The sequence below is a fragment of the Vipera berus genome (assembly GCF_964194415.1).
Source record: "Vipera berus genome assembly, chromosome: 1".
NCBI classification, from domain to species: Eukaryota; Metazoa; Chordata; class Lepidosauria; order Squamata; family Viperidae; genus Vipera; species Vipera berus.
Window position 1 is genome coordinate 266,367,802 of NC_138202.1, and position 13,325 is coordinate 266,381,126.

Sequence of the window (13,325 nt, forward strand, 5' to 3'; positions counted from 1 at the left end):
ATGATGTTTTTTGGTTGATTTTTTTTTCTGGGATTATACCCAGTAAGAACAGCTGTGGTTTCATTTTGAATTTAAAATCCAAAATTTTCTGCATTTCCCTGCATTTTTTTCACATAATCTAATATTTATTATGATGAGTCTCAGAAAGAAATAGAAGTGATATCAGTTCAGAAAACATTTCTATATAGAATTGAAAACAGCCTAGCTTTCTGATTTCTGTGTGGAGAAACTTAGGCATTTGATTTCTGAATTTAAATTTTCCCAAACTGCAGTTAAGTTTGGGAATCTATTTATAGGATAATTACAGGATAATTAAACACTCTGTACATTGATTGTCCATATTGCAGAATATGAGAAACATTGTACAGAGATAGTGGTGAATAATAAATGTTCATTTTGTATGAAGTAAGTGCATGAACTTCAGATGAGGAAGTCTTTCTGTTTATGATCACTTGTAAGCATGATTCTTCTTCTATTTTTTATTTTTGCAGGTGAAAAAAACGTGCCCAGATTCAGATGTTTCAGAATCTCAGAATTCCAGGTAATTGATGAATTTGAGTGATAATCACCTATAAAGTTATTTATAAAAGTAATAATTAAAGCCAAAAGCTAATGAAGAGGGTGGATTATTAAGAGGGTGGATTATTAAAACTAGGACAAAATATGAATTACGATTTATAACATCTATGTTTCTGTCTTTTACATGGAATAAAAATGGTACAGATATTAATAAAATATTACATGTAATGTAGTTCAGTGTTTATTGTGTTTTTCTCTATTTTTGCAATAAAATAAGACCAACTTAAATATGTGTCTATTATTTATGTGCTGGCATGAAGTGTGTTTTGAGTAAAAGTCAGAGTTAGGAAATAGTCTGGACTTTTTTGAATTGCTTCTACTATTGCATTTTCACCTCTTGAAATATTATTCATTTTTAAACAATCCTAATATTATATACAACTTGAGATAACACACATCTGACCATAACACAGAATTTTGAACAGTAGCATACAATAAATTGTAAACCTATTGTGAATTGATTTTTTTCAGCAATAAAGTATCAAAACTATGGGCTACCTAAGTGGTTGCCAATCTTTGTGGCTTGGTGGCCCGGCTGGGGGGGAAGAGAGGAACTGGGCTTTGTAAGCAGTGGGCCAACATGCATGCTCTTGCGCGCATCTCTACTTGTGCAAGTGGCAGCCTGGGATGCATGTTCATGCATGTCGGCCCACTGCTCATGCAAGTGGCGCTGTGCGCACCAACCAGTTGCTCACGTGAGGGGAGCTGCAAACACACATGCGCATCGGCCTGCTTCTCACACAGCCTGGTTCCAAATAGGCCATGGCCCAGTAGTGGGCTGTGGTTTGGGGGTTGGGGACCCATGGGCTAGCTGACTTCAATAATAGTGTAGTTTCTATTTATTTTCTTCTACTAGGATGAATGTTATCCAAATGTAAGTAAATGTTATTTGAAACATAAGTATAGAATGTGAAAGCATAATTTTTAGCTATAACAAATTAATGAATTTATGAGGATTTTTATGAGGGAATAAAACTATAAATAATCCCTGTTTATTTTGTCTTCGAGATATGACCATGATTGAGCCCAAAATTTCTGTTAAGTGAGTCATTCATTAAGTGAGTTTTGCCCCATTTTATGACCTTTCTTGCCACAGTGGTTAAGTGAATCAGTGCAGTTGTTATGCTAGTAACATAGTTGTAAAGCAAATCTGACTTCCCCATTGACTTTGCTTGTCAGAAAGTGGCAAAAAGTGATCACATGACCCTGGGACACAGCAACGGTCTTAAGTATGAACCAGTTGTCAAGCATCTGAATAATCATGGGAATGCTGCCAAGGTCGTAACTGTGAAAAATGGTCATAAGTCACTTAACAACTGTCTTGCTTAGCAATAGAAATTTGGGGCTCAATTGTGATCATAGGTCAAGGACTACCTGTACTTCATGTCTCAGTAAAAGTCTATCCCAGATAATGTTTAGTTCTGGTTTCTCCCAAAGCTAGAACACACGTATCAAAGATAACTTACAAATATTTTGGGGTAATAAGCACAGTTTATTAGAACCATTCCCAACCTTTCTGGGTTGGCGACCCTGTATGATGGGGAGAGGGAATGGTTTGTGTGAGGGGCAGGTGCAAGTATACAACTTTATTTGTGTGAGCGCAAATGGCCCCGGTGCTCACCACACATGTGAGTGGGGCTGTGAGCCCCAACCCTTGAGTGAGTCAGGCTGTGTGTGCTCGTGTTGCGAATATGCTATGGCCCGGTAATGGGCCGTGGTGCATTGCCATGCTCAAATGTTCAGGTTGAGAGAATAGGGAACAGTGAAGTGATGTTAAGTAATATGGTGGTATTGTCCTTCCTTCTCAGCCTAGTATGTGTTTATTGATATGGTAAAGATGGTGATTGTTGATAAGGGTGGGAAGTAGAAATCTGTTTGTAAGGATCATAACAATCACTTCAATTTGAAAGCAGTTTTGTCAGTAGAATTTTTCTTCTCCATTCCATCCTTCATCAGGATATATTACTATACGGCAAGAGGAGATCAGTCCTCATGGTAAAGCCTTAGTTCAAATTTACACCTGGATTATTTTAGGACGGTCACGATTTCTCATGCTATGTTATGCAGGATTTATTGCTGTATGGATAAAAAGAGGAAGAATATCCTCTTTTTATCCATACAGGAAAGTGATATGTATTGTAATATAATAGATCAATAAGAAAGTGATATGTATTGTAATATAATAGATCAATAAGAATGAAATTACCAAAATATTTTCGATAATCTACTTAATTTTTGTTTACATTATAAGATGATAAAGTGATTTCATTTATCATAAAGATTTGTTATAAATTTCTTTCCCTAATATTTTTATGAGTTGTATCAAACTCTTTTTTTCTTCATACTGATTTATACTATATACCAGGGGTCTCGAAACACCCCCCCAGTCCATGGACCACTACCAGCCTGTTAGAAACTGGCCCAAGCAAGCAGTGGGCGAGTAAGCAAAGCTTCATCTGCACATGCGCGGAATCTAGCTTGCACACAAAACCATCCCTTCCTGGTCTGTGGAAAAATTGCTTTCCATGAAACTGGCCCCTGGCACCAAAAGGTTTGGGGCTTGCTGCTGTATACATTTCAAATGAAAATTTGTTGTACGGTATAGCAAAGCATTACATAAAGTCAACCATAAACCTTAAAGTATAGAGTGACACTAAGAGCATGCTGTGGTAGAGAATATGCCTGGAGCATGATAATTCTTTCATAAACAGGGCTTAAGAAAATATTATAAATAAAGTGAAATGTCAGCATAAAAATCAGTGTTAGAGATGCTTTTACTTGCAGAATAGTTCAGGACTTTTTATATGTGTTTCAATCTGTCATTTATTTAACTGACTATTGTGTATTGGTTTTGGACTTGAGAGTATTAGAATAAGTGCAGATGGAATATGTTTTTACAGTAGGGAAGTAATTAGGTTGGGTGTGGGAACGTTGTCAGGAGAATTCTTGGAGCGACATGAGTGTATCAGCAAATTCTTTGTCTTAGTTTTTATTTTACAAGAAATATGCAAGCTGTTATTTGTGGCCTACATAATTATCCAAAGGAATTTACTGATAGAAAAATACATCTAGGGAAAGAATGAGTCCAGTATAACAAAAAAGAGAATATTTAATTTGCAGTTTAGTGAAGGGAAAGGGAATAATAATGAACTGCTAAATGGTTTTTTTATAAGTTAGTAATTTTCATTAGATTTCCTACAATATTTAAATATCTGTTTTTTGCAAATTCAAGGGACTATTTACTAAAGTGATAATTTAAATAAGATCTTGTTAACTTGAAAATAGTTTTATGTTATCATTACGTAAGTTCTATATATGTAGTTTGAAACATCAAAGAAATTTCATTTAAATTCTGAAGATACACAGCATGAAAATGATTTCTTTAAAACTGATGCTTTAATATTACTTGTATAGTCTGGGACTGCAGACCTTTCTTCCCTAATTACAAATCAAATTACAGTGTTTATATGGTCACCTAAGAAGGGACGCGGTGGCTCAGTGGGTTAGGATGCTGAGCTTGTCGATCAGAAGATCAGCAGTTTGGTGGGTCGAATCCTGAGTGCCGCGTAACAGAGTGAGCACCTGTTACTCGTCCCAGCTTCTGCCAACCTAGCAGTTCAAAAGCACATAAAAATGCAAGTAGAAAAATAGGAACTACTACGGTGGGAAGGTAACAGCGTTCCGTGCGCCTTTGGCATCTAGTCATGCCGGCCACATGACCACGGAGACGTCCTCGGACAAGCGCTGGCTCTTCGGCTTTGAAACGGAGATGAGCACCAGCCCCTAGAGTTGGAAACGACTAGCACGCATGTGCGGGGGAACCTTTACCTTTATATGGTCACCTGGATTGTGATGATTTTTCCCAATAATTCATCTAAATAAACGAGATTATTTGCTATAATTGCTAAAATGTGAATAAGGCTCTTCAGAGTGACTTTGCTTTTAATTAGAAGCTCTCTCCTATAACTTGTTATTCAAGTTGTTATTGGCTGAGATATTATTGATGAGCTCATAATCATGGCCTGATAGGAAAAACTTATCATTATAGTTTATTCCATTTAAACTATTTTTCATAGCTGTCAGGTAAACCTATAAAAAAACTACCTTTATAGTAAACTGAGCATATCTAGCCATAATATTTTAATACTATTATATATGACTTATTATGAGGGGAAAAAATTCCTAAAATATATTGATAAATGTCTATGATAACTAGTGTTCTTACAAAGAAATACAGATCCATCCATTTTGCATTGTGCTTGATTCTGTTATGTAAGACTGTGTGTGTGTGTGTGTGTGTGTGTGTGTGTGTGTGTGTGTGTTATTTCAATTTATATTTTTTTGTTTTTTAATAACTACAGTTCTTACTAGATATTACTAGATGAGACAGGGCTTCGCCTAGAAGAGTTACATTTTCTGCTTTTCTCTACTGTATATTGTTATCATTTATACCACAACTCGAATTAACTTGATAGCTTCACTAAAATGTTAAAATGTAATATTAAAGTATTAGACAAAGACGTAGGGGAGCAAAGTCCAAATCCATCCTCACATATCCACAGTCCTATGAAAAAGTAAGCGCATCCAATGTAAAGCTTTTTTTCCTTTTTTTTAAAAAAAGATGTCAATATTTTTTTTTCATTTTAACAGTATAAAAGTGATGTAATTGAACAGAAAACCCCTCAAAAATTGCTTTCAATCATTTATTTAACAAAAATGAATAGATACGCCATTTCCTTCTGTGGAAAAAGTAGAAATACCCTTGGCTCTAATTTCTGGTATTGCTTCCTTTGGCAGATATAACACCATGTAGTCATTTTTTTTAACTGTCTACCAATCTCTGACACTGGTTGAAAGAATACTTTCCCACTTATACAGAATTTTTTCAGATGTATGATGTTTGAGGGGTTTCTTGCATACACAGCCTATGTCAAATCTCCCACACCTCTCTATGGGATTTATATCCAGGCTTTGATTTGACCATTTCAGAATCCTCCATTTTTTTCCAGCCATATCATTGTGGATTTACTTAAATGTTTATATTGCAAGCTACACTTTCAGTTGAGCTTCAGTCTTCTCACTTTATACTCAAGCAACCTCTGGATCAACTAAGAATTCATGGTGGATTCTGTGATGGTGAAGTACCCAGGGCTTGATGGAGCAAAGCAGCCCCAAACCTCAACATTTCCATTCCCATGATTTGCAGTTGCTATCAAGTTCTTTGATGAAATACTGTCTTTGTTTTTTGCCAAACATTTTTTCTGGTACTATAGCCAAATAACCCTATCTTTGCCGCTATCCAGAGCATAGTGTTCCAGAAGTCCTATCTTTGCCTAGGTCAGGGGTGTTAAACTCAATTTCACTGAGGGCTGCATCAGCATTGTGGTTGCCATTGAGGGGGGAAGTGAGTGTGGCCAGCATGGGTGGGGCCTACTGGGTGGGGCGTGGCCAGCTTGACATCACTCAAGTCGGGGGCACCTGTGCGGGCCTGGGAAGGTCTGGGGAGGATCCGAGGGTCTCTGGTGGAAGGTGGGGTGGGACCGGGGTGAGCGCTAGGGCATGGTCCACTGGAGGAGCTCACTGAGCCTCAGGCTGTGCACGGGGCCCCTGGTTGGTGGCATGGACTGCCTGGAGCTCTGGACAGTGGAGGTCAAACACCCAGCCCGCCCCTTGAGCTCCCACAGCACCAGGACCCCACAGCTCTACCTAGCCCAGCTGCACTTCCCCAAGGGGGTACTCACCTGCACTTACCTCCTCCTCAAGGCTGCTGCTGTGCTCCCTCTCCTTGGCCAGGTTGCTCATAGTGGGTGCAGGAGGACAAAGTGCATGGGTCAAAGGGAGGTCCACTCCCTCTCCATGGGAGGAGACCTGGCTTTGTAACCAAAGCATCCTCAGCAATAGGATGGGAGACCACCGAAAGGGCGATGGTGAAAGGGCAACAGGGCTGCTGGTGGCCAAGGGCTAAGGCAGGACTTCCCTCAGACCCTCCCTCCCTCCCTCGTATTCCAATCTTCCTTCCTTCCTTCTCTTTCCTTCCTTTTCTTCCTTTTCTTCTTTCCTTCCTTCCTTTCTCCCCTCCTTCCCTACCTCCCTCCTTTTCATTCTCTTCTCATTCCTTCCTTCCTTCCTTCCTTCCTTCCTTCCTTCCTTCCTTCCTTCCTTCCTTCCTTCCTTCTCTGTGCCCAGGAAGGGATGAGGGGAGGGGGAGAGGTTGGCAGCACTTCTCTCAAAGAAAAAGAGTTGGAAGAGACCTTTGAGGTCTTTAGTCCAAGCCCCTGCTCCTTACCATTTTAGACAATGGAATATCCAATCTCTTCTTAAAAGCCTCCAGTGATGGAGCATCCACAACTTCTGAAGGCAAGCCTTTTCACTGGTTAGTTGTTTTCACAAGTCCTTAGTTCTAGGCTGGTTTTCTTCTTGATTAATTTCCATCTATTGTTGCCTTCTGATGCTTTGGAAAATAGGTTGACCTCTTCTTCTTTGTGGCAGCCCATCAAATATTGGAACACTGCTATCATGTCACCACCCCTAGTCCTTTACACTAAGCTAGACATACCCAATTCCCACTAACATTTGTCATATGTTTTAGCCTCCAGCTCCCTAATCATTTTTGTTTACCATCCATTTAGACCAGATGGTCCTGCTGGTTTGGTTTATAGAACAGTGGCCACAAGCAGAGCCTTCTCAGAGACAGCACCCCAATTATAGAACTTTCTCCCAAGGAAAATATGAACAATGCATCCCTCACCTTTTTAGAGGCAACTCCAAGCACACTGTTCAGCCAGGCATATGTAGAATAACAATACATTTTATGGTCAGCCAGCACTAAGTAAATCACTACTAATATTTTTCTTTCTTAAAATACACACTTTTAATATTGTTTTAAGCAGTGCTAGTGATGCTTTACAATAGTTGTCTTTGAGAGTTTTCTTGTAAACCACCCTGGATTTCTCAGAAATGTTTAATTTCAAATTAGATGCAGATTTAATAAATTAGGCAGAAGAAACAAATGTTTACATACAATCTAACTCCCACAGAGCTACTGCCTCCTAGGCACATACTACAGAGAAAATAAAGCATTGCATTTCTAGCCAGCATAGCCACAGGATGATGGGAACTGTGGTCCATGACACCCAAAAGATATTAGTTTGAGCAAGGCTGGATTAAATTATAAAAGAGAAGATGAGGGGAAGTAGAAGCAAGAAACACTTTCCATTCTCTGACAAAATAATTTTGGGGGGGGGAGTTGACTCGGCCTTTTAATTTCAACTCACACCAATTCCTCTTAACTTCCCATTCAATCCAAAGATTTCTATTATTGCCTGGATTTTAGGGAGGGGAGGAGGCAAGAATAGACCACAAAGCCAATCTGTGAGTTTGCTCTCTCCCCTGCACACACACACACACACACACACACACACACAGAGAGAGAGAGAGAGAGAGAGAGAGAGAGAGAGAGAGAGAAACCCTTACTGCTTTCTTGTTCTTTCCCTCCAGCTGCACCTGAACGGAACAGGAGTAGGTTAAAAAAAAGAGGAGGGGAAAGATGGAAGATCCCTCTTTTTTTGTAACATGGCTTCCTCCTCCCCTCCTGACTCTCTCTCTCTCTCTCTCTCTCTCTCTCTCTCTCTCTCTCTCTCTCTCTCTCTCTCTCTCTCTCTCTCTCTCTCTCTCTCTCTTTCTGTCTGTCTTTCATATGAACACACACACACATAAACACACACACATACAGAGAGAGAGAAAACCTTCCTGCTTTCTCCTTCTTCTCACCCTTTCTCTCCAGCCACCACAGAGTTCCAGGCTGCAGCTCTGCATGACTGCTGCATTCCCCTCTCTGGCCCTACCACGTGGCGGAGAGAGTGACTGAGAGCTGGCCAATGCTCGGCTTGTGCCACCGCACACTCACTTCTCTGCACCTTTCATCCCACAGGCTGGGCATGCCCTGGGGTGCTAGGCTTACAGAACACCATGGCCCAAGCGAGGAAAGGCATAGCACAGTGTGGCAAAGCAGAGCCGGATGAGGAGAAGCCCTGCAAAACTGGGCCAGGCCTGGCAAAGCAGAGCCACACTAGAAGCCCGGCAAAGTGGGGCGTGGCTGGGCGTGATGGGGTTAAGCTGGGCAGGGTGGGCTGAGGCAAATGAGCTGTAGCTGCTGCTGAACACCACGAGCCCCTGAGCACTCGCTATTTCCTGTGCATGCGCCAGGGCGCCCAGTTGGGGTGGGCTGGGGCAGGGCTGGGGCAGCAGAGGCCAGTCCCTTGCCATTTCTGGGTCAGCCCTGGAGGTCCAAATCTGGGCCTTTCCCGGGCCGGATGTGGCCCGTGGGCCTTGTGTTTGACATGTCTGGCCTAGGTGTATATGAGCAAATGTTAGTCTTGACCTGATGTTCTGGACAGCAAAGGTTTACTACTGGTGCACTCACTTGGAGATCTAATTTGTGCAGGGTTTTTTTTCTAATGGCAGACTCATGTACTTTGACAATAAGCTACCTCTAAGTCAAGTGATGAAATTCTGGGATTCTTAGTGATTTCTTTCAGCATCTTGCATTCCACTCTGAACTTGCTGTGTTGGTTTGGTCCAGGCAGGTTGGTGTTAAACTGTCACGATATGAATTTACTTGATCATTAAAGATCAGTGGGGATAAGTTCTTTTGAAGTCATCTGTACCCTCAGAAGGCTTTTTATCAAACAAGGGGTAAATGTATTCTTCTGCATTGTTCCAAGAGTAATAAAGCTTATGTCTTATATAAAATCTGTTAATCTTTAAGAGCTGTTACCAAACTAGTTCTTTTGACTAGCATAGAGTAGCACATTTGTCCTTCCACACCGCCTTTAAAAGTTGATTCTTGGCAGCCAGCTGTACTGAAAGCAAGATTAGGTTACAGAAATTTCAGCAACTGGATTACTTTCAGTTTAAAATCCAATTATCTTTCAGCTTCTTATGGCAGAGATTTCTTCAATTTCTTTCTCATGCTCTTTCTCTGAACTTGCAAACTGGCTGCCCTTTTATAAAGCAATTGAAGAATGGGCAGATGTCTTTAAATTACTCTTTTTTTGTAATTCCAGGGCTAAAAGAATAGATGGAGTTTTAGTTCATACTATAGGCTCTCTATCACCAAAATTCCAGAAAACCTAGCCAAGGGAATGATTTTAAATCAGTTTTATTCTTGTCCTTGGGGGGAAATAGTTTCTTTTTCTCAACTGAGAGAATAAAACGATAATTTCAGTTTAATTAAACTCTCTGTGGATTCAGCAAATTGAAGTACAGAAGAAAGATAAAACCCAATCTCTTTAAGATCATAATTTTCTTTTAGGACATATTATTGTGATTTCTTATTTTGCATTTTTTAAACATTATTTTCTTGGCTTTTTATATTTAGTTACTTAATAAAAGCAAGGAACAGATTTGAGTTCTTTATTTTCATAACATAACATATAGGAAGTAGTTCAGCAAAAGAAACTGTGTTGTTCTTTGATGATGTCTCTGCTAAAAAGGGGACTAAGTGGGTGTTGTAAGATGAAGCTGAATCAGCACAATGGCTGGAGTAGTCAAAATGTGTCAGGTTTTATTCTCAGCTAAAGACAAAAAGTATGTAGTAGATGAGCAGGCTGAGCCCGAGGGAAGGGTCAAATGCGTCATCAGTCTCAAGCTCATTTGCACCCACAAGAAATCTAAGTCCAGCTCATTGACTCTATTTTCTGCCAATTTGCTTTGGCTGTTAGTAGTTCAGATTATTGTAGGGAGTGTAAGCTTGCAATAAAACTGTATATTCATTTGAACTGTCTGGATTTCCTGATTTCCCCATGCTTGACAAGTATGTCCTATTTTGTTTCCATAGTCAGATTACTGTGTTCTTAAGTTAAAGAACAGAGAACAGTGTGTATGGGTGGGTGTTTGTGTTTGTAGATATCTGCTAATAATGTGCAAGCTCTAGTCATCAAAGTCAAGGAACATAGTGAAAAAACAGGACTAAAATTAAATGTAAAGATCAGACTAATGACAACAGGTACATCTATAACTTTAACAATGCCGATATTAAGGTAGTGGATAACTTCTTTAGAATCAATTATCAACAATAGAGAAACCAGCAGTCAAGAAATATACTACGTACCAGAACTTGGTGGCAATGAAGGCCTTGAAAAAGATATTCAGATACTGGATGTGTCAATATCTACAAAGATCAGTACGGGTAGTCCTTGACTTACAACCTCAATTGAGCCCTAAATTTCTGTTGCTAAGCAAGACATTTGTTAAGGGAATCTTGCTCCATTTTGAGACAGTTGTTAAGTTAAACAGTGGAGCTGTAATTTTTAGCACACTGGATTTCTGTCTGTTTTGTTAGTTTTCTAATGATTTGTGTGTAAAGAAATTAAATTACTAGTATAATTGCCAAATAAAAGCTTGATTTAAAATTGCAATTAATTTATTTTAAAAAAACTGTAGTGCACAAAGGAGTATATTCAACTTAACTCTTAATACATTTAAATACAGATGTATTTAAAGCTGCAAATTTGAGCAGAATGCCATATGATGAGAGAGTTCTTGTTGGCTGAAAGGTTTTTATTCATTTATCCTTCCCTTGGCAGAAGAGGTACATAGTATTTTATAAGCTGAGAGACTTTGCCATTCAGTGATACTCTCTAAAAAGTAGAATGTACTGGGTCAATAATTAAGATTTTAATTTTCATGCATAGAGTATACTGTATGTGAATACCTTCTAAATATGTAATGATGGTCTCTTTCTGTTCACGAGAAACGGCAATTCAACCTTTGGAGAAACCATGGGGCATTTTGCTTCTCATCCAAGAAGCTTCTTCAGCTCAGAGCTGAAGCTTCTAGGATGAGATGCAAAAGTCTTCAAAGAAAAACAAGTAAGTCCAGTTGCCTCATGAAAAAACACCTTTGGGATAACTATGACTGAGAATCTCCATAGACATGGGGCTTTTTACAACTGTATACAGCTCTGAAGCTTCAAATTATTCACTCCTGTTTTACAGCCAGAAGGGGCTGGTAAAAATAAGGGAATCATAGAAAATCAAAGGTCCACCCCCACATCTGAGAATTCAGCATGCAAGGCTGATAGTCAAATTTGTGTATTTTGAAACAGTTTTGTTGTTCTAGATTTGCTGAAATGTGGACAACCTTCATATTAAATTGTCACTTTACTTTAAAAAATGCTTATATGTGAGACCAAATTTGTATATGTGTCCCATTTCCAGCAATAACTTTCAAGGGTGGACAGAATTAGGGAACTACAACAAAGAAGAGCAGAACTGAATAGCCTATACAACTTTTTTCAGGTAGATAATTTTATTTCAAAAACTATGTTGCAGCATGTAAGCAATGGTAAAGAAAAAGAGGTGATGAGGGAGTTTAAAAAAAGAAAACATAAAAGCAGCATGGATTCTGCTTAAATAGGGGAACAGGAAATCCTAGTTTTAATAGTAATTTAATATTATAAGATTATAAGGGATGATTTACAAATAATGCTATCACCAGCACACATAACTACGCTATCTTTCACATCATCCTTTTAAAAAACCCATTCCTGGATGCAGATGGCCATTTCGATTTAAGTAGTACTCATTGCATCTCGCTTATAGGTCACAATTTTTCATATTGCTCATATTTTGGATGGCAGTTAGAAGACTCAGATGACAGCTAAAAAAGAAATTCTGCAATCAGTGCATCTGGCTTTTTGGCAGATTCCTCAAGCACTTCTCTTAATGTGTTTGGATTTGTCCATGAGCCTTTTATGTGGTTGAACCACAGATGGGATGTTTGCACAAAGTGAGTATCCCAAAGGATTACCCCCATTTCATTAATTCTTGATCACCACATTCTTTTTTCAATAGGTAAGATACTTTATGAGTTTCATAGATTTTTCTCTTGAGGTATTTCATGTTACAGCCACCAGGCTTCTACATATTTAAAGTATGCACCCAACATTTTTCTTACTGTAATCAAGTTTTACAATACAATTGATGTATTTCAATCTTCTCCATGCTGTATTTTTGCGAAAAAGTATTGAAAGTGACTAAATATAAGGTCAGTTCCCAAAGAACAGTAACTGTACCCAGCTTTTTATGCAGAAATGGATCTGCCTTTCCATAGTCGGTTCTCTACCTTAGGTTTTCAAAGGCAAAATCTGGATTTGGTTAGAAGTGAAAGTGAGTAGGCTGGTTGCAGTCCAGTCCTTAGAGGTTTCATGTCTGCTACTCAAATGAGGCCCAGAACTAGAATAATGAGGTTGTTGCAAGTCACAATTAAGTTATAAGCTGGAAGAGGTATATTAGAAAGTGCACACATCAATAATGGAATCTGTATAGGTGGAGGCAGGCTTAGCTGACTGTATCCACATTTACAGCACTGACAAAGATGGTGACCCCCAAAATATGAATTCTGAGATATATTTTTCCTGAGATATTGGAGCTGCTATTTTTTTTGCCTCTACACTTAGGATTTTGTTATCTCACTTTAACAGAGCTGCAGTTTAACTTTCACAAGAGACTGATAAAAACAAATTACAGGTAGTCCTCGACTTACAACAGTTCATTTAATGACCACTTGAAATTACAATGGCACTGAAAATAGTGACTTTCAGACTTACGACCATTGTGGCATCCCCATGATCACGTGACCAAAGTTCAGATGCTTGGAAACTGATGGCTGCAGTGTCCCAGGGTCATGTGATCACTTTTGTAACCTTCTGACAAACAAAGTCAGTAGGGGAAGCCAGTTTCACT

General features: G+C 39.1%; 1 protein-coding gene across 4 annotated transcripts in view; it reads left to right on the forward strand.

Annotated features, from left to right (window-relative positions):
• Positions 1 to 13,325, forward strand: part of EYA4 (EYA transcriptional coactivator and phosphatase 4) — a 112,767-nt gene that overhangs the window by 45,992 nt on the left and 53,450 nt on the right. For all 4 annotated transcript variants that reach the window (XM_081346354.1, XM_081346356.1, XM_081346357.1 and 1 more), the window contains exon 3: positions 492 to 541. In XM_081346354.1, coding sequence (XP_081202480.1) covers positions 492 to 541 — 50 coding nt within the window. The remainder of the gene's footprint in view (positions 1 to 491; positions 542 to 13,325) is intronic.